This window comes from Gymnoscopelus microlampas, assembly GCF_963454915.1.
Source record: "Gymnoscopelus microlampas genome assembly, chromosome: 11".
Taxonomy (NCBI): domain Eukaryota; kingdom Metazoa; phylum Chordata; class Actinopteri; order Myctophiformes; family Myctophidae; genus Gymnoscopelus; species Gymnoscopelus microlampas.
In genome coordinates this window covers 22,751,941-22,776,854 of record NC_139948.1, presented here as the reverse complement: position 1 = coordinate 22,776,854, position 24,914 = coordinate 22,751,941, and the positions used below count along the sequence as shown (strand labels likewise).

The 24,914-nt window shown below is 40.9% G+C and overlaps 1 protein-coding gene across 2 annotated transcripts; it reads right to left on the bottom strand.

Moving 5' to 3' along the window:
• Window positions 1–822: 822 nt before the first annotated feature.
• On the bottom strand, window positions 823–22,476 carry pih1d1 (PIH1 domain containing 1). 2 transcript variants are annotated; one of them, XM_084072412.1, is made up of 11 exons: window positions 22,410–22,476; window positions 21,483–21,565; window positions 20,040–20,097; window positions 19,535–19,723; window positions 15,297–15,358; window positions 10,867–10,948; window positions 7,843–7,939; window positions 3,582–3,608; window positions 3,362–3,440; window positions 1,984–2,127; window positions 823–933 (listed from the first exon to the last, which is right to left on the bottom strand). In XM_084072412.1, the coding sequence occupies exons 2-11, from the start codon at window positions 21,561–21,563 to the stop codon at window positions 898–900; spliced, it is 855 nt and encodes a 284-aa protein (XP_083928538.1). In that variant the 5' UTR covers window positions 21,564–21,565; window positions 22,410–22,476; the 3' UTR covers window positions 823–897. The 2 variants fall into 2 exon arrangements, with proteins under 2 accessions (XP_083928538.1, XP_083928539.1); XM_084072413.1 differs by having other exon boundaries at window positions 21,483–21,568; window positions 22,410–22,464.
• Window positions 22,477–24,914: the final 2,438 nt, after the last annotated feature.

Here is a 24,914-nt window from a genome sequence, read left to right as displayed (position 1 = left end):
TTGATATCATTTGTTGCCGTAGTATCGTTAAACGAATGAAATCAAGCCCTTAACAGTCATTATGTAATCATTTCAAGCTTTTTCTCCCACACCACGCCTATACAAAAAAAAAAATCTTACATTTGATGGACTTATGACATTTTATTTAAATATATTTTAATACATTTAACAAAAGGTATTTAATTCATCCATTTACATTTTAAAATATTTTCCCATGGACCACCTGCAGGCCTAATTATACCACATGGACCATTGCTTGAGTAACAGTGGGATGTAAAGACATGGGATGCATAGCAATCTTTTTATTTCTTTTTTTAAGATTTATTTTTGGGCTTTTTTTTCCACTATATTTTTTATCCTACAATTTTGTAACACATTTTTTTCACCCAGTGCCAATTCCCTATGTAATCCTGGGCGCTACACTCCCTCTGCCAGCCTAGGGAGAGCCTAGAGCCGAGCTCATGCCTCCTTCAATGCATGAGAGCTAGCAAGCTGCTTCTTATCACCCGACAGGGAGGAGGTTCCCTGGTTAAGACGTATCGCGTGGAAGGAACACGTTATTAAACATGTTTAACACATGCACAGAATCACTACCCCATACACTGTGTTTATCTTTCCATTCCCTCAACATACAGAGACATTTGGATTGTGGATAGGTTATGCTTACACCACTTGTAAATGTATACTCCACTTGTAGAAGATCTTCAAGCTCATAACACATTGCTAGAAGTATAAGTCAGGCTTCACAGTGGATAACAGGACCGCTGATGCTAATATTATACCGTTATTAAATGCAAACTTTAAACAAACATACACAGAGGCTTTTCTTTCATACAAAAGAAATCACTTTTATTTCCATGACAAGTTAACAACCTAATACTAATAAATAACCAGACCTCATGAAGACACAACCGGCATGGTAACTGTCAGAATCTGAAAGACAAAGAGAGAAGTGATTGATAGAAAGAAGATATCAGATGATGTCTGAACAGTTTGCCCAACATTGTACAGTTTTACAACCCAGGATTTATTTTAATGAATGAGATGATGTTTTTTTTTTACCCATCGGTATGGTAGAGTATGTTAAAACAATATAAATAGTACATCTGCAGTGGTTGGAGGTGGTGTAACTACACTTAGATAAGACACCTACTGTTTCATGTATGTTGATGTTCAACTTCATGTTATTGCTTGCTTTTGTCAAAAGGCCTTTCCATAATTTTGATGTTGAAGTTATTGTTGATTCTCAATGTTTTTATTTATTTTACACTGCACTTTTTGCACGTGTCATGTTTATTGTCTATTTATTCTGTTCTTAAATTAGATTTGCCTTTTTATGTAACATGATGTGACAAACATAAAGTTTATATAAACAAAGTTTAATAAAAGGTAGGATAAGTGATATTCTTTGGTTAAAATAAGTGTTAAATAGCTCTATATTCTGATAGCACCTACAGCTATAGTGTGTTTGTTCTCCATGTCTCTCCAGCTCTTTATTAAACATCACATTTATTTTCAGGTCGGGATACCAATTGTATCCAATCAGTAAAGAGAGCTCACACTGGATACAGATTAAATAAGTGAAAATGGAAGTCATGACACAAATAAATAAATGACAAAATTTAACTGGAACACCATAAAATTCAAGTGGATAAATTGGTACTCTTTCCTGATTGTAGATCTGCTATTTTTGAAAATATGTTTTTTTAAAGCGAACATTTGTAACTCAAATCTTTCCTTTTTTGATTTGGAGATGGGGGTCCGCAGCCAAATACATATCTAAAAATGACACCCAAAACAATACACAGCCCTTTTCCCCCCTGTAAGGTTGGGTGATTTACCGGATCAGTCTTCCTTCTATTGTACTTGAGGAAGGGGGTATAGTTCGTTCTTAGAGTTGCGAATGCTGTTGTACAGTATGTGTGTATTGGTGACTTTGTGACATGTTTGTTTGTTTGTGTGTGTATGTGGGTGCGTGCTAACCTGTGTGTGTGTGTTGTACTGGGCCAGGCTGTTCTCCTGGTCAATGAGGAGAGGGTGGAAGATGTCCAGGTGGAAGAGAGATGGACGAGCTGATAGAACAAGACGATCCTCACCTACATCCAGGACCAGAGAACTACATGAAGACTGGAGAGGAGAGAAAATTGATCAGAAAGAGATGGAAAAAAAGGAGTGGTGCAGGAAAGGTGAAATAATGGAAGAGAAGAAAGGTGAGGAAGGGGAGGACAAGAAGAGAGGCAAAATAATTTAGACGACATCCATGGAAATAATTCGTAACGTGTGTGTATGCATGTACATTGGGTGTGTGAGAGTGCGTGCATTAGTGAATGTGTGTGAGATTAATATTTCTTTATTGGGGGGGGTATTACATTTGAACACTTTAATTCAAACATACTTTGTATTATTTTATATTATTGTATATTCTTTTTTATAATCTAATAAATCAATTAGTTTGATTAACTGTTGCACCTCTAGAAGGCTAGAACCCATCTTTTTGACGACTGAGAGAAAACATTTTCATTTCCACGACATGCTGTAATGTGATTTACTATGTATCCACTCCTGTATAGTGACATGCTGATTGTGATTTACTATGTATCCACTCCTGTATAGTGACATGCTGAATGTGATTTACTATGTATCCACTCCTGTATAGTGACATGCTGAATGTGATTTACTATGTATCCACTCCTGTATAGTGACATGCTGATTGTGATTTACTATGTATCCACTCCTGTATAGTGACATACTGTAATATGATTTACTATGTATCCACTCCTGTATAGTGACATGCTGAATGTGATTTACTATGTATCCACTCCTGTATAGTGACATGCTGAATGTGATTTACTATGTATCCACTCCTGTATAGTGACATGCTGAATGTGATTTACTATGTATCCACTCCTGTATAGTGACATGCTGAATGTGATTTACTATGTATCCACTCTTGTATAGTGACATGCTGTAATGTGATTTACTATGTATCCACTCCTGTATAGTGACATACTGTAATATGATTTACTATATGTATCCACTTCTGTATAGTGACATACTGTAATGTGATTTTCTATATGTATCCACTTCTGTATAGTGACATACTGTAATGTGATTTTCTATATGTATCCACTCCTGTAGAGTGATATACTGTAATGTGATTTTCTATATGTATCCACTCCTGCATAGTGACATACTGAAATGTCATTCACTATCCACTCCTGTAGAGTGGGGCCTCGGGAAGAAACAAACACTTTTTTGTCTCGATTGCATGTGTGTGTGTGTGTGTGTGTGTGTGTGTGTATCGATTGCTTGTGTATGTAGCACGTGTGTGCGTGTGTGCGTGCGTGCGTGTGTCTCTTACCACCCCTGGCAGTTGTATCTCAGCAATGAGGTACTCTGGTTCACCAACAGGGGGCTCTACTAACAAAGTGAATTCAGGTCTGGGTGGAGTGACAAACAGGGAGAAGAGCAAGAACATAATGATGAGTGGGGGTAGAGAGAGGACAAGACAGAGAAATAAAGGGAAGACAAGGGAGCAGGTTGAAAATGGGGCTTTGATATTTGGATCGAGGAGAGGTTACCTTTTTGCCAGGGCAGGAGAAGTGACCCTGGGAAGTGGAGACAATAAGACATATGAACAAACTATATTTGTCAAAGGTCATTCAGTACTTATCACAACGATCACAGTGTTACTTGACATGGCTGTATTCTAACAACAATTAAACTCGCCTAATCAGGGACTGCTCGGTTAACCCGTTAAAACCGGGAACGCATCTGTGTAGCCACTTGGACCATTATTTTATACTTAGGCTATTCAAAAATAGCGCTATGAGCTTGTAGATTTGTAACTGAAATCTTTGCTTCTGGGGGGTCCCTACAAAAAAATTTTGATATGGGGGTCCGCTGCCAAATACATCTAAAAATGTTTTCTAAATCCTAACAGTATGTTGCTATATCAGTGGTACTCCAACTTGTCGATGTCAAGGACCACCCAAAACGATATGTAGCACAGAATCACAGATATATATTTAAAGATTCAAAAGATTTGCACACATTTTCCACGATTTAAAAACAAAAGAGTAGATCTACAAGCATATAGCTCGGCGCTATAAGCTTGTAGATCTGCCTTTTTTGAATAGCCAAAGAAATCTGAAAATTACACAGATGCGTTCCCGGTCTTAATGGTTAAAATGCTCTATTAAATGTATTGAATCGCAGGGAATGGAGAGTGGCAATTTAGGCCTGCTATGGCAGGAACGGTGTGTGTTGTTTGTGTTTTTGCATCAGTGCATCAATGTGAGACTACATGTCAGCTAAATTCATCGGTCATGCTCTGTGGAAGTAAATTAATAGAAAAAGATCGCATTTGATCCTTGCATGCTGCTAAGTGGGAGTAGCTAACACGTGCCACTACCCAGACACTGCCCCTCACATAATCAAACAGACTATTTACAGTTATGTGAGAATGCAGTTAATTCATTTCATTCATTTCCTTATTTAATTTTTCTTTCTTTTTTTAAATAAGACAAAAGGAAATAGAACTAGAAAAAGTGCTCCTCGGAGCACAGGTTATGTTGTTGTGGCCACCTGGTGGCGCTATAATAAGCCAATGTGAAAAGGGTGCCATTTCTTTCTCGGGCTAGTTGGAATGTGTGTGCATTCATGATTTGAGGCATTTCGTTGCAAAAATGTGTTTCGGTACATTAGACCTGCTGGTGGCGCTATAACAGGCCAATGTGAAAAGGGTGTCATTTCTTCCTCGGCCTAGTGGGAATGTGCGTGCAAGTTTTCACGGAAATTGCACACTGTGTTCATGATTTGAGACATTTTGTTCAAAACGGACCAATCCTGCAAACTTTGGAAGCCAACCTTAGCCAATCTGGATGGAATATGAAATATCGGACAGATCCGTCTTGATCACATGACTATAGAGATACTGTGTACCGAGTTGCATGATGTTTGGATAAAATCTGTAGGAGTAAATGGGTTTCGCACAAATCGGCCTCCTGGTGGCGCTATAACAGGCCCATGTGAAAAATGTGGGGCAGAGGTTCTGAATTGGCATCCAGGGAGTGTGTGTGCACAGTTTCGCAGCGACCGGGCCAACGGTGCCGGAGATTAGCTGCTAACACACGGACAGGACAGGACAGGACACACGGACGGACGGACGGACGGACACACGGACGGACGGACAGGGGGTAAAACATACTCTCTCGCCAGGCCTTTCAGCCTGGCGGAGACAATAAATAAGATTGGCGGCAAATATATCATAACACCATCAGTAATTATATTTCCATGTTCTAAAAAGGAGTAGGAATGTAGAAGTTCCTAGAAAGTAGTAGCAAAAACTTTCCGGCCTTCCCCTTTATCATCTTCATCTAAAACCAGCCCTTCTTCTGTCGCGTGCCAAATGTGTGAAAGGCAACACCAGACAATGCCAAACGTGCATTTTTGGAGGCATCTCAGAAAGTAATGGTTGGATTGCCATGACATTTGCTGTACACAATTATACTCCTAACAGGAAGCAATGTATTGATTTGTATTGACCATGGCCTCTAGCACCACCAAAGGTTCTAACTTTCCAATGAGTCCTGGAAATATTTCTACAGTAGGTCTTTCTTGGTGGAGATCTGCATCTACAGTGTGAGACACTGTTACACAACATCCTGTTTACCCTGACTCGCAATTTTCAAATACCACTGTTTTTACTCACACACTCTAGCAGCACACAAGGAATGTGTGAGTATGACTTGTGAGGTTGTAGATAATTGCACATCGGAATGGTGTGCAATAAATCTTATCTTATGCTTAATTCCTGGAACATAGGATTGATGTTTGTGTTTGAGTAATAATGAATAGAGTAGCTTTCCATTCACACACACACACACACACACACTTTGTCTTTGGGTCATTCATACAGATACACTGAGACCTCAGCAGCATCACAAACAGATAATCAGTGAGAATAGTCTGTGTGTGTGTGTGTGTGTGTGTGTGTGTGTGTGTGTGTGTGTGTGTGTGTGTGTGTGTGTGTGTGTGTGTGTGTGTGTGTGTGTGTGTGTGTGTGTGTGTGTGCGTGCGTGCGTGCGTGCGTGCGTGCGTGCGTGCGTGCGTGCGTGCGTGCGTGCGTGCGTGCGTGTGTCTGACTTTAATTAAATATCTTATGATAAGATCTTATGGTACTTGATTTTTATTGGATTTATTGGATTTGAATTGGCTTTGACCTATTCATCATGCGCTCTGAGATTATACAGCACCCTGGCCCTCATTTATCAATGGAACGTAGAAACCAGCTTAAATTCGAGCCCAGGAATCATTTTACGACGGGGCTCACCAGTGATTTATCAAAGGGTCGTATCCTGCCAATCAGAGCATAAGAATGGACGGTGTGCCGATTAATCTGGCGGCTGCAACCGATCACCATATAATAACGCCCCGATTTTACGACAACTGGAATGCGACCAAAAAAAACCATGGAAAGCCAATTAAAAAAAAGCAACTTCCCCGCCTCACTGCCTATCATCTCTGTGTCCTCACACACACACACTTGCATTTTGGCACACTGTGGACACTGCAGTCCTACAGCGTTTGCCAATGGGATTATCATGCATTCTGTGATGGTAAAATCTTTGTCAAATAGTACATGAATGACACCAATCACATCGTCATTAATGGAATACGTTTTGTATATTCATTTAACCCATTACCAAGCAGTGTGCAATGTCTGCTTGAGTGGACCATGTTTACGAGAGATAGCCTGGCAAGGCGGTCATAATCTGCGTTTATGTTAACGTTTATGGAGTGATTGATGAATGCGTAAACATTAATGGAGACCTCACTTTCCATGAAAAGATTACAGCGGCGCCGGTCCCGACTCCCAAAAATCCTCTCGCATGTAAGCGCTCGGCCTAGGTCTTAACTGAGCCAGATCTGCAATTGTATAGATCTGAATGACTGTTAAAGCACTTTTAAATGGGTGAATGATTAAGCACCTAACGTATAACATTGCAAATATAGATTGTTTTAATAGCTTGATTTGAAATACTTGTCATTATGTCACTTGGAAATATTTAGGCGTTACAAAATGTTATATTTTCACAGGGATCATTTCTTTGTGTGTTAGATATACATTTTGGAGTGGATACATGATATCCACGTACACGTCCTGGAGACCTGAGGTGAGATTTGAGCGGGCCGTACGCTCAAATCAAAATGACGATGGAATGATAAATCCTGAAAAGAGATCTCGGCGTATGCTCGTTTTTCAGTCTGAGCAAGTTTGATAAATGAGGGCCTCTGTGTTTACGCTTGCACAATGACTGCAAGCCAAATGGAACAAGGGGAGAGCGCACAACTGAATGCGCTCAGGTCCTGTTGGGTCATTCCACTCTCCAACTGTCTTTCCAATATAAGAGGACTTAAGGACACAAAATAATGTTGAAAATACATGAACAGGGATCACACCATTTCTTAATAATATTCAAAGACATTTCCAGGACACTTTGTGTGTCCCACCACATCTAATATATATCATCACCATTCAGACTATTACAATTATTACAATTATTTTGAAGAGAAACGTAAGAAAAGGGATATTTATAGGTCGGGACCCGACCCACTGTTTGGAAAACACTGGTGTAGTTGATTAATGGAAAACACTGTGAAGCACACCGATATACTGTACTACTGCATGATCAAACTTTTTTATCAAAAAAAGAAACAAGGGTGGTCTCTGTTCCATGGCAATCCAGTAGTTTTGAAGATGGACACACCAAGCGACAGACATACCCAGCCTTGAGCCCTGCCACTAGCTAGGCTAAAAAAACAGAGAGAAGGACCTACTGTGCAGGTAGTTCTTGTATAACAGGTCGGCTCTTGGTGCGGATGTTCTGCTCGTTCACGGAACCAAGGAACTTCCTGTTCTTCAGAATCTTCCAATCTGCACAGAACATAGGCAGACACGCACAAACACGCACGCGCACACAACTGGCTTTAATCAAGACATAACCCTACCCTATCAGTCTCGTTGAGTGAATACAAGAAGACTCACCTCAAGACAAACTCACCTCAACTGAAAAAGGAATACTCACCTTGGGGGTAGGAACAGTCACCCCGGGGGGTGGGTAAACTCACCTCAGGACCTGAGAAAACTCACCTCGGAACACTCACCCCGGGGGTAGGAAAACTCACCCAGAAAAACTCAATGGTGTAATGTACAGTGAGTTTTTGTTTTGTGGGTGGGTTTAACCTTTCCCCTCTACACCAAGTCTGTATGTTTAACACATTGACTGCCAGAGTTTATTCCAAATTTACCCCCTTGGCTGCCAGCGATTTGCGTGTTTTTTTGTTTTCTCTATTTTCTGCATTTAAATGCATTTAAGTTTCTCAGGCCATGGTTTTGAACACATACGACGATCGACCAGCAGAGCGCAGCAAAATGACACCCTCGATGACTCGCTGACTCGCCCCCCCCCTCCCTCCAGGCTCAAACAGTCAAAACAACATGAACCGGATGTGATAGTCCTCGACAATCTCTGATCGGCTTGTGATACGATGTGATACACGACGACGATGCCTGATCGTCACCCGGACCAAAGAAAATAAAAGGGGAGCTTTCCCTTTGTATTTTATAGCGTGTCCAAAAAAGGGGTTTTCTCTATTCTGGACGAAAATGACCGGAGAAAAACGATGTGACCCGGAAACGAAATTTTTTTTTTACATCCGGCTTCGGGTGAGTGTGACGTAGGCGGAAAACGAAAGTGATGATGAAAAGTAAACAGACCCGCGCGATCACAGATGAAACCAATGAAAATACCTAATATCGAGATAACTCGATCTAGGCAGTCGAGCGCTGGATTACTATTATCGAGTTAACTCGATCTAGGCAGTCGATGTGTTAAAAAAGGCTCACATATATATATATATATATATATGTATATCTAATAGTAACTAAAGTTCAATAATGCTTACAATAGTGAAATGTATATCTAATAGTAACTAAAGTAACTAAAGTTCAATAATGCTTACCAAAAGCTTTTCTCACAAATGTGTTCACACAGAAAACAAAACATTATACCTGTGTTTTACCTTCACTGGAGTTTTTCTTCATTTTTCTTTGTTAAGTAAGTATTTGTTTGCATTATACACATTGGAATGTTCACTTTTCTGATGAAATCTACCTTGTATTTAAAGCACTTTAATTAGCTAAATGTAATTTAACAACATAAATTGACATTGGAATGTTCATTTCTCTGGGTTCCTACCTTTGTTTGTTTGTTTGTTTGATGGGGGCACAGGAGTGAAGGGGAGGAGGGGGGTTGACCACTTAACACTAATATCCCATTCCACTTAATCATTCATTGTTTGATATCTAATAGGTGGATGGGGCAAGGTGTGGAGCTGGAGACACATAGCAAATGACCATGCTATTTGCATTCCTTGTTCACTTTTCTGGTGAAATCTACCTTTCATTCATTCTGTGAAAATGGAAAGCTCACATTATGAAAGCATTCTGTGAAAATGGAAAGCTCACAAGCCGGTAGATCTACCTTTTTACCTTTTCTGATGAAATCTACCTTGTATTTAAAGCACTATTTAAAGCACTTTATTAATTCTATACCTTCAAAGAAAGAATTTAATCCAGATATGGATTAATCCAGATATGGATTAAACATCATTATGAAAGCATTCTGTGAAAATGGAAAGCTCACATTATGAAAGCATTCTGTGAAAATGGAAAGCTCACAAGCCGGTAGATCTACCTTTTTACCTTTTTTTAAACATTGGGGTGAGTATTACCTCTGAGGTGAGTCTTCCGAGGTGAGTTTTCTCAGGTCGTGGGGTGAGTGTTCCTACCCCCCGAAAATCTTGGGGGTGAGTATTCCTACCTCTGAGGTGAGTCTTCCGGGGTGAGTATTCCTACCTCTGAGGTGAGTTGGTTTTGAGGTGAGTCTTCTTGATACCCGTTGAGTCCATGCCTTGTTTTACATTTCTTCTTAAAACACACTTTAATAAAGTCGCTTTTAATGCTTATTCCTCCTCATTTTAATTTACAAAATGTACCATGTTTTTTTAATCCATCTCAATGTTGTGTTGTGTATTTTATGTATGAAGCAGTTTGTAACACTGTTTTGAAAAGTACTATACAAATAAAGTTTATCATTATTAGTTTTATTAATCGTACTGTATCAGAGTCATACCTCAGGGGACGATCACAATTTACAATTTAGGCATTTAGCAGACGCTCTTAATCCAGAGCGATTTACAGTAAGCATCAGACTGAGATCCGTCGCTAGAAATGCATCGCTGTGCATTCTTCAATTGCACAGCGTGTCGTGTTTTTCAAGTGGTGTTTAGACACCGCCAGGAATGTGATTGGGCATGTCGTTGTCATGGTTACATGTGTGTCTTTATCTAATCATCTGGGTGTCCAGGTGCTTGTGATTGTTGTTGTATTATGACTCTGCTGGTCCTTCAGTAAACTGTCAGTGTTTGCACTGCACTACCTTATTGTATGTACAGTACCCCTACCCAAACTGTCGCACACATAAAAGTCTAAATATTCTCAAACGTCCTGTTTTGATGGCGGTAGATATGGTAGGAACGGTGGGACAATGTCAAATGCAAATGAAAGTTTGAGGTTATACTCAAGACTCTGCTTGAATCTTTTCCAGTGATTCATCATTTGATTACCCTGTTACAGTCGCGCGTCCACTCCACAAGTACACCACACTGTTTAGCCAGAGGTGCTGCTCTTGCCAAGGCGTTCTGTAATCATCTATTCTGCGCCTGTAGTGAAGCGTCTCAGCTGTGATCCCCCCATTAGGTTTAAACAAACTGTCTCAAGCACATGCACACGAGTCCTACCTCTGCTGAGCTCCAGGTTGTATTTATTCTCTAATCCCTCTAAGGAGACTAGAATGAGGAACTGCTGAAACAGAGTATCTTTCTGGAACGAACACACACACACACACACACACACACACACACACACACACACACACACACACACACACACACACACACACACACACACACACACACACACACACACACACACACACACACACACACACACACACACACACACACACACACACACTTAATCCACAAATTACAATTAATTTACAGGGAAACAAATGTAAATGGATTGATAGTTCATGGCACCTAAGGATACACATGGCACCTTCTCCTCCACACAGACAAACTGCCTAAAGACCCCTACACACTGTATGATATTTGACCCGATTTCACTGTCGGGATATTTTTTGGTGATCGCCGACAAAACCACGATCTCAGTCAAGATCGGGCGTTCCTCGGCGAGGTGTTGATCGCGCATTGTGTAAGGTACTCCGAGAAGATCCACCCCGATAAAGTGCGGTCGGCGAGGGGTTCCCGACGAGTTTTAAAGTTCTAGCATGTTGGATATTTGGGGCTGTCGGACCCGATCTAGAGCCACGCTACAGCCAATGAGAGCACATTACAGTCCTCCCGGATAGAACCGCAATATTACCGTCCAGACAGTCCTGTATTAAGTTAAACATTATAAAACAGATTGAGAGAGTGAGCAAGCCTGCTTGGCGATGGGGCTGTTTATTATTTGAGAGGAATAGGGCTTGCAGACAGAGAGAGAGAGAGCTGTGTGTGTGTGTGTGTGTGTGTGTGTGTGTGTGTGTGTGTGTGTGTGTGTGTGTGTGTGTGTGTGTGTGTGTGTGTGTGTGTGTGTGTGTGTGTGTGTGTGTGTGTGTGTGTGTCGCACGTACGTATCTCTGAACAGTATTGCCAGGTCTATGAAAACAAGCCCAACAAAAGCGACTAGGCCGCATGAGCACTTTAAACCTATATACAAATAGAATAGCCGATCTACAAGCTCACAACGCGTCGCAGCTATTTCAAAAGAAAAAAAACAACATTAAGAAACAAGGCCAAACTAGACGCGTCGCAATTCCGGGGAAATTGCAGAGTGTGGTTGCGCCGACGCCGGTCGCGGGTCGCGGCCGCCGGGACTCGAGGAATAGGCCGGGAGGAATAACGTCGGAGGCTGCGCCAATTACATTGTCACGTCTCTCATGAGATCGCTTGCGTTTCATTTTGAAAGGATCAATCCACCCCGAAATAATGTTTTTGCATCAAACGGTTACATTTTGCGCATTTGTGGCGCCCCCTATGGGTCAAAGTGGAAATGCTTTTGGGAATTTGTTGAGTAAACCACCCTCGACATGTGATTTGAATTTGGGATTGACCGGACGTTTCGTTCGTGATTTCTGGCATTTTTGGTAAAACGGGCCCCTCCCGCTAACTTTGGAAGCCATTTACGGACGAACGGTAAGGTCTATGAAAATGCCGTTTGGATATGTTTACCGCATGGGCTCAGAGATCATGTGTACCGATTTGTGTGAGATTTGGAAAAAAAATTTAGGAAAAGGAGCAAAAAGTGTGTTTTGAAGAGAATTCAAAATGGCGGAAAATCTATCCTGACGCAAATGGGCGTGGCCTATATGGGGAGATGCGTAGTGACCCAAGGAATCCAGGGAAAAAGAAATTTTGATTTTACGACCTACGGTTCAAGAGTTATAGGCCAAAAGGTAAAGTGGGCTGTTATAGCGCCACCATGTGGCCGACTGGTGTGATTATTTTCATAATAATTTCGCAAAAAACTATTAACCTCCCCTCCAAATCTTGTAACTGTAGCCCTTACGGTTTCCGAGAAAAAAATACTTGAATGGGAGTTTTTGCAATTCCCATTAAAGTGAATGGGGAAATTTAATGCAGAAATAAATCAATATCAAAAAATCTATCCTGACGCAAATGGGCGTGGCCTATATGGGGAGATGCGTAGTGACCCAAGGAATCCAGGTGAAAAGAATTTTTGATTGTAGGACCTACGGTTCAAGAGTTACAGGCCAAAACGTAAAGGGGGCTGTTATAGCGCCACCATGAGGCCGAATGGTGTGATATTCTTTTCAATAATTTCGGACAATATTATGAATTATCCCTCCAAATCTGATAACTCTAGCTCTTACGGTTTCTGAGAAAAAAATACTTGAATTTGAGTTTTTTCACTTTTCCATTAAAGTGGATGGGGACATTTAATGGCGCTAATAAATTAATATCAATTAAACTATTCAACCAATCTCTTAGCCCTATACAAGCGCACGATTCCCGTTCAAGACGGTCATTTTGATATATGGCACAACATTAGGGGATAAAAACTGTGGGAGGAGATGCGTCTGAAAAAAAGTTTATCTATAAATAAATAAATAAACTAGACGCGTCGCAATTCCGGGGAAATTGCAGAGTGTGGTTGCGCCGACGCCGGTCGCGGGTCGCGGCCGCCGGGACTCGAGGAATAGGCCGGGAGGAATAACGTCGGAGGCTGCGCCAATTACATTGTCACGTCTCTCATGAGATCGCTTGCGTTTCATTTTGAAAGGATCGATCCACCCCGAAATAATGTTTTTGCATCAAACGGTTACATTTTGCGCATTTGTGGCGCCCCCTATGGGTCAAAGTGGAAATGCTTTTGGGAATTTGTTGAGTAAACCACCCTCGACATGTGATTAGAATTAGGGATTGACCGGACGTTTCGTTCGTGATTTCTGGCATTTTTGGTAAAACGGGCCCCTCCCGCTAACTTTGGAAGCCATTTACGGACGGACGGTACGGACTATCAAAATTCCGCTTGGATAGGTTTATCGCATGGGTCCATAGATCACGTGTACCGATTTGTGTGAGATTTGGAAAAAAATTGAAGGAAAAGGAGCAAAAAGTGTGTTTTGAAGAAAATTCAAAATGGCGGAAAATCTATCCTGACGCAAATGGGCGTGGCCTATATGGGAAGATGCGTCGTGACCCAAGGAATCCAGGGAAAAAGAAATTTTGATTTTACGACCTACGGTTCAAGAGTTATAGGCCAAAAGGTAAAGGGGGCTGTTATAGTGCCACCATGAGGCCGTATGGTGTGATAATTTTTTTAATAATTTCGGAGAAAATTATGAACCTCCCCTCCAAATGTGGTAACTATAGCTTTTACAGTTTTTGAGAAAAAAATACTTGAATGGGAGTTTTTGCAATTCCCATTAAAGTGGATGGGGAAATTTAATGCAGAAATAAATCAATATCAAAAAATCTATCCTGACGCAAATGGGCGTGGCCTATATGGGGAGATGCGTAGTGACCCAAGGAATCCAGGTGAAAAGAAATTTTGATTTTCGGACCTACGGTTCAAGAGTTACAGGCCAAAACGTAAAGGGGGCTGTTATAGCGCCACCATGAGGCCGAATGGTGTGATATTTTTTTCAATAATTTCGGACAATATTATGAATTATCCCTCCAAATCTGATAACTCTAGCTCTTACGGTTTCTGAGAAAAAAATACTTGAATTTGAGTTTTTTCACTTTTCCATTAAAGTGAATGGGGACATTTAATGGCACTAATAAATTAATATCAATTAAACTATTCAACCAATCTCTAAGCCCTATACAAGCGCACGATTCCCGATTTAGACGGTCATTTTGATATATGGCACAACATTGGGGGATAAAAACTGTGGGAGGAGATGCGTCTGAAAAAAAGTTTATCTATAAATAAATAAAGAAATAAAGAGTATAGAGTACTATAGTCTGGTTGCCCTGTTGGGCAACCACACTAATAAGCAACTACGCTTTGGAAATACGCTATAAAAAAAACGCAACCACCCATATTTTTTACAAGCAACTTGCTTATAATAAGCGGACACAGCAACACTGCTTCTGAATTGTACCGTGGTTGACTTTTAGAAACGTTTGTTTCAGAGAGAGAGAGAGAGAGAGAGAGAGAGAGAGAGAGAGAGAGAGAGAGAGAGAGAGAGAGAGAGAGAGAGAGAGAGAGAGAGAGAGAGAGAGAGAGAGAGAGAGAGAGAGAGAGAGAGAGAGAGACATAGAGAATGATTTAATGTCAATCATTAGCGTCCTGTCTCGGTCTCGCGCATATATCACGGGAGCCTTTCACGTTTTCGTGAGACGTTTGGAATAAAAACAAATGTATGTATTGGGTCGGGATCACATCGTGGTGAAATATCTTGTAATGAGTGAGCCCCTGTCGCCGACCAATCAATCGTGCGAGAACCACACCGATATAGATAGCCCGACTTCAAGAGAGAAACTCGTGCAATGCTTAACTATCTGTTTACTCCATTTCAAATGTCGGGCAGTGTGTAGGGCCCTAACACAAACAGCGAGCTGAAACAGAGCAATATTTAGCAAGTTGTATATATTAGCCTAGATACTTGTACAAATATCAAGACACAAATATGCACCTGGCACTTCTGGAAGAACTCTTGGTTGATGACGACATCATAGGCTGTACAACCCTGGGAACCTGAGCGAGAGAAAGATTACGAGAAAAAGATTACGAAAGAGAGAGAGAGAGTGTCAGAGATGTGTCTATGTACACCTATCTAACATATTTGTGGGACCGTACCTATGTTCCCCGGGTCCTATGTTCCCCGCTTTCCTAGGGAGAACGGGGAATATAGGACCTAATCTAACCCTAACCCTAACCTTAGTGGGGGAACATAGAACCCGGGGAACATAGGGATGACCCCATATTTGTCACCCATGATCTTCTTTGTATAGTCTGGCTTGAGAGTAGTATACAGATCACAGTTACACAGCAGCGCACATTGCTCAGACAAATGAACATTTAGAGGTTAGGTTTATGAGTTCGGGACGGGTTAGAGTTATTTTAAACATCTCGCATCTCCAGGTGGTCTGGAGGTGTGAAGACCTTCTGCATGTGGGAGAAAGGGTGAGAGCGGTCGATTTAGCCGCAAATTAACGTCCGGGATGGTATGATATGCCTAATTTCATATGTAGAAAACGTTTCAAATTGATTAAAAAAACGAGACCATTTGGCTTGAATATTTAGGAAAGGTCATGGAAGGGGAACCTTCTGAGAGCTTCATGAGCAAAGATAATCGACTTCAAAATCTCAATATCGTTCAGGCTGACAGCTTAGACACACACGAGTGTTAATGCCACTTTTTAGGTTGCTAAATATAACAAGTTGGTTCGAGTGGACATTAAGAGTACCAATCTCTCAACGTCTGAGAGGTTTCTCTTCTTGGCTGTATTCCACTTATCCATGTCATTAACTTTAGGGGTGAGGTCTCTAAACCAAGAATATTTAAGGGTGTCAACTGTCATGGAATGCACATGACACAATTTAAATGATTGTTTTCAGTTGCCACATATTAATGCCAGACCATTCTTATGCTGTGATTGACGAGATATAGTAAATTCATCTCATGTTTCCTCTTCTCTCTCTTCTCTTGGGGGCAATTAGTACTGTCAACATGTAACGCAACATCTCCATATAGTCTATTTGGAGATTATAATCTGACACTTGAACAGAGAGATTGTGTAGAAGTGATTGTGTTTCCTTGTACATTTAAACCTGTGATTCTGCCCCTAACCTTTATGTCAACTACACACTTCCCTACCCTTAAATCATGGGTCTGGGACTGTTATCATGTTTCCTCTCCTCGCACTCCCCTTGTCAACATGTTATGTAACATCTGCATTTCAACTCAGACGACCCTGAGCCGCTTTAAAAGTTTTAAGTTTACGGTACTTCTATTCTAATTGGACTTTACAGGCTTACAATACATTATCTTTGGTAACTCACCAAGTCTGTGCAAAAGTACTGATACAGCTGAGAATCACAATTAAACTTTTAACAATACTGTCTCGATTAACCAGCCTCTAAAGTTTTCTGGCACAACTCTGCAGAGTTTTCTCTGTTTATCTATCTCATGCATTATCATTCCCATACCCTGCGGGGATGATTAATGTATTCCTTTCCCAAATGAAAGCCACAGCACACTTACTGTAACCCATGCAGCAAGACTAGGCAAGCCTATAAGCTATACTTAATTACATGCCATAGCAGGGCTGAGCTGTAGGGGGTGCGGCGCACCCTTAGTTCTGACACTGTTGGGGCTGGGGGCTCGTGCGTGCTCCACATGCACTCGCGAGCACACACGTCAGCCGCCCGCAAGCCGTCAATAATTAACACAACAACGCACCTTCAGGGGCGAGCCGTTTTTAGCACCTTAAACAATGGCCTCAACCTTAAAAACCACTGTTTTGAAAGCAATGTAAGTCTTAAAAAAAAAGTAATTCAAGTAAAGACAAGTTGACTGATTATTTTATGTGGGTGAATCTATGTAAAGGGCTTTTATATAAAACTAAAAGGAAAATAAAATAATTAATTAATTGAAACAAAAATAAAAACAACAAATTAACAAAGCAACAAAATAATAAGAAATATAAATACATTAATAATCACATGTTGAATACAGTATTTCAACTAGCACTGAGCTGAGTGGCCATGTGCACATGCCTGCGCACGCACGTGCCCGCGCGCGCACGTGACGTCATAAAATAGAGCACCCATAGTTCAAAAATCCACAGCTCACCACTGTGCCATAGGGATCTAAGGGGGAAGCTGCAGTTAGTGTAAACATATGTCACAAAAGTACACAATTAATTGCACAATTGTGCCTATAGAGCACAAAACATCAGCAATTATGTTGCTTTTTAAGGTTAGGCCTAGTTGACGGTACGTTATGTTAGATAGTGGTAGCTATACCCTGTTGCATAGCACTTTCTTGAGGCAGATCATTCTATTTCTGCTCTCCACTATATAGGTATTGAAAAAGTGCCTGTCCCCAGAAGAGGTGATCTGGACAATACATTGCTTAAGAGAGAAGCCTTTTGGATACCCTAACCCCAAATGACCTTAATGTTGAAATCCAAATTAATGTCATTTCGATTTGAGACCTTCCCTTTGAGAGTGAGTAGAGCTTAAACGTCCACTATATAGTCCATGAGCCAGAGCCCCAAAATTGAGCAATGATTATCGAAAGAGTGGGCAAAACCATACCTATATTAAATTGTTTATAGGGTCAATATAAGTAAATAAATATATGATAACCTTTCCACAGGAGCAGCCTTTTCATATTTATCACACATTTTGTTATTTTCCCCATATGTACAGGACAGGTGGGAAAAAAAATCGAAATTTCAAAAATGGTTATCATAATGAAACTTCCCCAGTTGATTACTTACATGAAGACAATGATTTATCGTATTACAAGTTTTCTGAAATTGTATATTTAAATATGCTAAAATGTTTCTTAACGGTTATCGATTAATTAATCGTTAAGGCCTAACGGTAATCGGTTAATAAAATGTCTCCATTTGGCCATCCCTAGTTGTGACTGTTTGTGGCTGACCACCATCTAACATTAAATGAGGATGACTAAAGTAAGAAATATGTTTGCCTATCATTAAAACAACCATTCATTAATGTGAAATAAGTGTTAAATGGCTTTATATTATGAATAGTATGCCTACTGTAATAATTACTATAAAGTCTCCATTCAGCTCTTTATAAACAATTGCATATTTATTTTTTCTATTCTTTTGTCTTTGTTTTAGACAAAATATATCACTTGCACTACATTTTACTAGGGCCTTCAAATACAGTACTTTTCGAACAGACAGAAGGCAAGTGACCATTTTACTTTTGGAAAATAATATTGAAGAAACTGGTTAATGTGTGTACTGTCACTTTAAAAGCGTAATTTATGCTTCATCGTACAACGGTGTCACGCACCAAACATAGCCGATCTCCAAGCTCACAACGCGTCTGTTCGCACCACGTTGTGAGCTTGTAGAGCTGCCATTTTCGGCAACGATAGACTGAGAAGACAGCGCACATTGAATATGTCACGCTAGGTGACACTAGTCATTCATTCGCAGGGAGATTTTAGAGTTTCCTAAACGGATTATTATCATTTGGATTAGTAAAATTGTCAACGGAGACAGAGAACGAGTGAAACTTTTGAGCGTTTCACTCGTAACGGCCGTTGTTCCACCGCACATGTAAACCCAACAACGCAACCACCCGTACAAATGGAACAAAATGGAACCTTACGCTCCCCTTAAAGAAGCGATGTATGTGTTTCCCCGGACAGTGCTGGTTAGCAGGGATCAATACACTTTTAGACCCACATGTTTGTGCCAGCGTGGGTGATTAGATTTATTTCTTGATCGCCTGTGGTTTTGATTGTTCAGACGTCACGGGCCGCTATAATACTCGATATCAGGCTCGCCAAGCCCAAAGCTTATTGATACCCGGGTCTCGATAAATTCAGAACCGGGCTGGACTCGTTTTTTTCGAGCTCCATCCCTAGTCGCAACTCGCAAGGCGACGCATTGTGAGCTTTGCATGTAAGCTTTGCATTTAAATCCAAAATCTGTGACAACAATTGCACCTGTTCCAAAATTAATGCATCCATTGTGCAAGTTGAGCAGTGGTTCTAAAACCTTTTCATGTCAAGGACCCCAATTGATATGTAATTTTTGTATATATACACACATGTATAATACGTATATATACACATCGGCTAAAGTGGTTAAACTGATTTTGATGCAATATTAACTCATTTTGCTGGGGGATCCCCTGGAACCCACCACAACAACTCACAGTTGTCGATCTCTGTGTGCGGCTCGCCAAGGCTCATGGGAACTCGGTAGCTGGCGGGGTCTTCTGATTGGAGGAGTTCCATAAGCTCTTCCCTTGAGAGTTCCGGAGGGGGAGGGACTGAGGCTGATTGACAGATGTTGACGAAGATCTTCTGCTGATCTGCCTGGGACAGGGTCTTGACACATATACCTGAGAAAGACAGAGAAAGCGAAAGAGAAAAAGAATGAGCGGGGAGGGGTGAGACAGAGACAATGAGATGGAGAGAAGGTAAAGACACAGAGATCTTTCAGAAGACTGTGAGTGAGACTAGAGGCCTGTACTACAAAGCAGGATTTGGGGTTCAGGTTTTTAATTCTGGGTTTTCGGGGTTATTTTACCGGAGTACAATGCCATGGTGACTTACTCTATGCTGTCCACCTAACCACATAATCGGAGCAGGTTATGTTCAAGAAAGCAGACCAACGTGCTTAAACACATATTAAGAGTGGCCGTGGGAAACACTCACCAGGATGTGGTCGGATCACTGTGGAGTCTGGATTCTCACTTTGTATCTTTCCCATTGTCTAAAACAGAAAGGAGAGACCAAGTAGAGTAGACTGTGTCACAACAATGATAGACAAATCATAGCGAACTACCCACAGCAGCTGACACTGCTACACCAATCACAGTCCCCACAAAAGTAGACCAATCACAGCGAACTGCACAGCTAAGCTGATGCTACTTAGCTACACCAATCACAGCTCATCATCTCAGTCATACATACACACAGAGATAGACAGGAACGCCCACAAACGTCCCATCCAGTTTTAGCATGGAGGAAAATATTGAGTTTGTCTCATAGAAACCAACGAGCTACAATGTCGAAGCGCTGCGGTGCTAACTTCTTACCAAGCGACTCAGATAGCTGTAGATGTCTTGGTACGCAACCGGCGGCCGTTGTGTTGGATTATCTGTCCAGTCCTTAATTGCGACCGTAGGTCGCACTTACTACAGAAAGCTGCTCCAGGTGTCCGTCCGTCACTCCGTCACTCCGTCACACACGTCACACTTTTGCCCTGCTCATATCTCCGCACCCATTGCCCCGATCCATGCCACATTTTGCACACACACTCCTTACCTGCGAAACTACACCCTCCAAGGACCCCCAGCTGCCTCGGGGACCCCCAAGTGTAAAAAATGAGCACATGTGGACAAATTACCAAATGACCACCCCAACGGGGCTGCTCACGGGGCATTCCCGGGGACCACCCACTCCTGGTGCTCCAGAACGGATGCAAAAGTGGTGGCGCCCCCAGTGGAGGACCCCCTGCCACTGCAGCTCACATAAAATGCCGTAACAATCGCCGTTACAGCCCTCTTCTGTATACATGTGACCTACGGTCGCTTATCTCCCGATTAGGGAGTCTTTCTGGTAATATAAGGACAATACATTCCGATGCCGTTTAATTTTCGAATGTATCGTTCTTTGCCCATTGGCAACAAGGAATCAATGTAAGACATTGCAATTAATTTAAAAATGGCTATTCTTTGAAAAAATATGTGTTGAAAATCACTTAACTTCCATTGTCACTAACGAGAGTGAATCAATGTTTTCCCCCAACGCTGACTCCGCCCCCAGCTATGACACGCTGATGACACTACGCCTTGTCCATGTATAGCTTCTTAGCTTATCATTGGTGATGCAGGCAAACTATTCCACATTTCTTTCTTTTAAAAAAAAAAGAAGAAAATTGCAGATCTACTAGCTCGCAACCTGTGTACTGTAGATTGGCTATTTTTTCATAAACTAAGTATAAAATAGAGTTAAAGTGATCTAACTGATTATGATGCTATATTTACAAATTTAGCTGGGGGCCCCTGGAATCCCTTCAGGGACCCCTACGGGTCCCCGGACCCTTGAGAACCACTGCTCTAACCTGCAACCAACGAATGATGTAACACTACCTACCTGTAAAAGCAACTGCTGGTAGAGCTCCTCTTGTTGCTCATACTCCAACTCAGAACCGAGGAGGGAGGAATCTGTCGCCATGGCTACTGACAAAAACAGGTCCAGACGATCAATTAATCTGTCACTCAATCCAACCAACCGTGTAATCATTACATCACTAAATACTTGCAAGTTTACATAGAGGCGCTGCTGTGTAATCCCTGTTATATTAGCTCTACGGGGTTATTATCATGCATCCTCTCACAGCTCACTGAAGATCTGCCAATTTCAAAAGATTTGTATACATTTTATTTTTATACTTGTGAAATGGGACATTGATTCTGTATAATAATGAGTACCATGTTTTGGTACTTTGAGTACATTTTAAGTGTTTACCTGGTTGCCCCAAGTGTTAGCTAGAGGTCCGGAGTCTTTGTGCAATGTATTAGTCCATATTTTTCAATAGATATGTGTTTTAATCCCGTCTGTGGTCGAACGCCATTTCCCCTCGTTTACTTTCTTGTTTACATTGAGTGTAATACCGGCTTTCACCAGATGCGCTCCCTCACTACCGCCCAATTTCCGACAGAATCCGACACAGACGGGATTAAAACACATATCTATTGAAAAATACGGACTAATACATTGCACAAACACTCCGGACAGCTAGTCAATGTTTAGGACAATCGGGTAAACACCTTATATATTTGTTTTGTACATGTACGGAGAAGTACGGGCTTTACTGGTGAAAGTTTACTGGTTAAAATATAAAAATCGATCAAATGCATCTACGATAGTCTTGATCTAAGGCTTTATAGCCATGAAATAGCCCTGGTCCAGAGCGTTCTTCTAACGCTAATACTGGCTAATAGCCATATAGCCAGTCTAGTTTTAGATTATAGATAGTTAGTGCATGCTAACAGGCTAGCTTTTAAACATTGGTTTTACCTTCCACTCAAAAACAAGTCTCTGTAGAAAGCTGTTCCCCAATCCTCACACACCATGGATACTGTTGTATTTCCTGATTACTCTGACGTCAGAGGCTGAGCTAGTGTTGCCAGATTGTGCGAGAGAAATAAGCAACTAGGTCTATGAAAACAAGCCCAAAAGAAGCGACCGCTCTAACCTAATACATTTAGCTTTAAAAAAAAAGAAATAGTAGCCGATCTACAAGCTCACAACGCATCACGATGCAACGCGTTGTGAGCTATAGAGCTGTTCGTTTTCAAAGAATCTTGGGAATTTAGGGATATTTTCAAAACCACAAAATGGTTGGGTTGGGTCTACAAATGTATATTCATTTGGGGGTCCTTAACAATATTTGAGAACCACTGGTTTAAACAACATTAGTTAACAAGCCCAAAATAAGCAACTGCACTTTAGAAACAAGCCCAAAAAAACGCCAGTCGACTGTACATAAGTGGTCTTTGTGTGAGTATGTATGTATGTATGTATGTATGTATGTATGTATGTATGTATGTATGTATGTATGTGTATTTATATATGCAGGTATGTATTTACTGTCTCCACTTAAATATATGAACGTATTTGTAAACTGTTGTTATATGACTTATATGACTTTCCACCATTTATTTTCACACTCACACAATGGCAGAACACAAAACACATATCATTATCATAATCATATATAGCATATATATTTTCCCCATGTTCCATATCATGTTCCTAAGTAAAAATACAAAAATACAAATATATATTACTGTAATAAAATGAAGTACTTGATCTGAAACACTGAAATTATATTTGTCTGACTTTGGAAAAGCTCAACAAAGCTTTCTGCATGTTTACTTGGTGGACCCGCGTCAGTCTCCATCACAAAATTACCAAAATATGACACCAGGCAAAATAGGTAGGCCTGTATAAATTAGTATAAATGACTGTGATTAATGAATGTGAATGTGTACCTCAGCTAACTTGTCAAATGTTTGCACATGTGTCACTATATACACTGTTCATAGAAAGGAATACCAGCACTCACTTAAGTCCTTTTAGGCTCTTATTTATTTAGGTCATAGCTCCCCAGCAAGCAGCGTCAAACCGGACGTTTCAGCCCAGAGGCCTTCCTCAGCGTATAGTCAGTGACTATACGCTGAGGAAGGCCTCTGGGCCGAAAAGCACCCTGTACTTTGAAACATCGAAAACTCGTCTCATGAGTGCTTGCTTCCTTCTTCTTTTTCACTATATACACTGTCCTTTTGTAATGTATTGCTTATGTGTTTTGTATTGCAGCTTTAGTCCTTTACTCTAAAATAAATGACAAATAAATAAAACCCTGACCGTGACCTTGTCACAGATAAAATCTTAGTCCTTCTAAAATGCTTGTCATTCTGAATTTCTATTTTATTTGATTGAAAATGGCGTACAGTAACTGTTATGCTGTCACTAGTCTGGTCACATTTTGGAAAGAAAATTAATTTCTCAGTCTAATGGTTGCGTCCTGAAAAGTATGCGATGGTTAACTTGATTAATTCACATGCATATTCAATTAACATCACACATCACAGTATAAAAAATCTCAGGGTACACTGTCAAAAATGATGACCTGCAATTGATTTCTCATATTATTGTTCCATATACAGTACAGAATGCCATTACAATAGTTTGGTACAGAGTAGCTGCCTAAATGTACACACAAATGTACACACAATGCACGGGCGCACGCACGTGTGCACCATAGACTGTAAAAAAGAATGGACAAAGCCACTCCCCTGCTTTCTACAGAACGAAAATGAAGCCGATAGTTCAGGAACATGCATTCCTCCATCGGTAATATATACAGTTGGCCACGCCGGAACTCAAACGCTATTGGTTGAGACCAGACACGTGACCAGCGAACCGGAAAACACCCCCAAAAATGCTATTGGTTGGGTAGCTTGTCAATCAAGAGCGGGGCCGGGGAATGAATGCTATTGGTTGTGTAGGTTGTCAATCAAATCATCCCGCCCCTCCTGGAGCATAGCCTACTTTATCGTCAATTTTAGAATAAATGGGACCATAATTTAGCAAAACGCATATCATGATGATTGAAAGGAGACTTTAAACTAGCAACTGGAAGCATATAGAATTTATGACAATTTTTATTACGGTAAGAAAATCTAGTCTAAAGTTTGTCAAAAACCCATTCACTTGCGCTAAAATAAATTCTTTCTGACACTTCAGGTCGGCGCAGGGTAAAACAGCGCCACTCTGGCCATTCATAAGCTTCCGTGTTGGCCTCATCGTAAATATCCAAGCCTTGCCCCTTGGTGTGCACGCGCACACACACACACACACACACACACACACACACACACACACACACACACACACACACACGACATAGGCCCAGGCTAGCTGAAGGAACTGAACTTTAAAAGAGCTGCAAGAGTTAAGAAAGAATATGTATGCAGTGATAACAAAGAATTCACTTCATAATGTTTTTACTTGAGGAAA

Excerpts from the sequence above, each read along its gene's own strand:
- pih1d1 (XM_084072412.1), bottom strand. The coding sequence starts at position 21,563 with ATGGCGACAGATTCCTCCCTCCTCGGTTCTGAGTTGGAGTATGAGCAA. Across the intron at positions 3,609-7,842 it reads ATACAAGAACTACCTGCACA|GGTCACTTCTCCTGCCCTGG; the intron begins GTAGGTCCTTCT and ends TCCACTTCCCAG. Across the intron at positions 3,441-3,581 it reads TCTCCTGCCCTGGCAAAAAG|ACCTGAATTCACTTTGTTAG; the intron begins GTAACCTCTCCT and ends CACTCCACCCAG.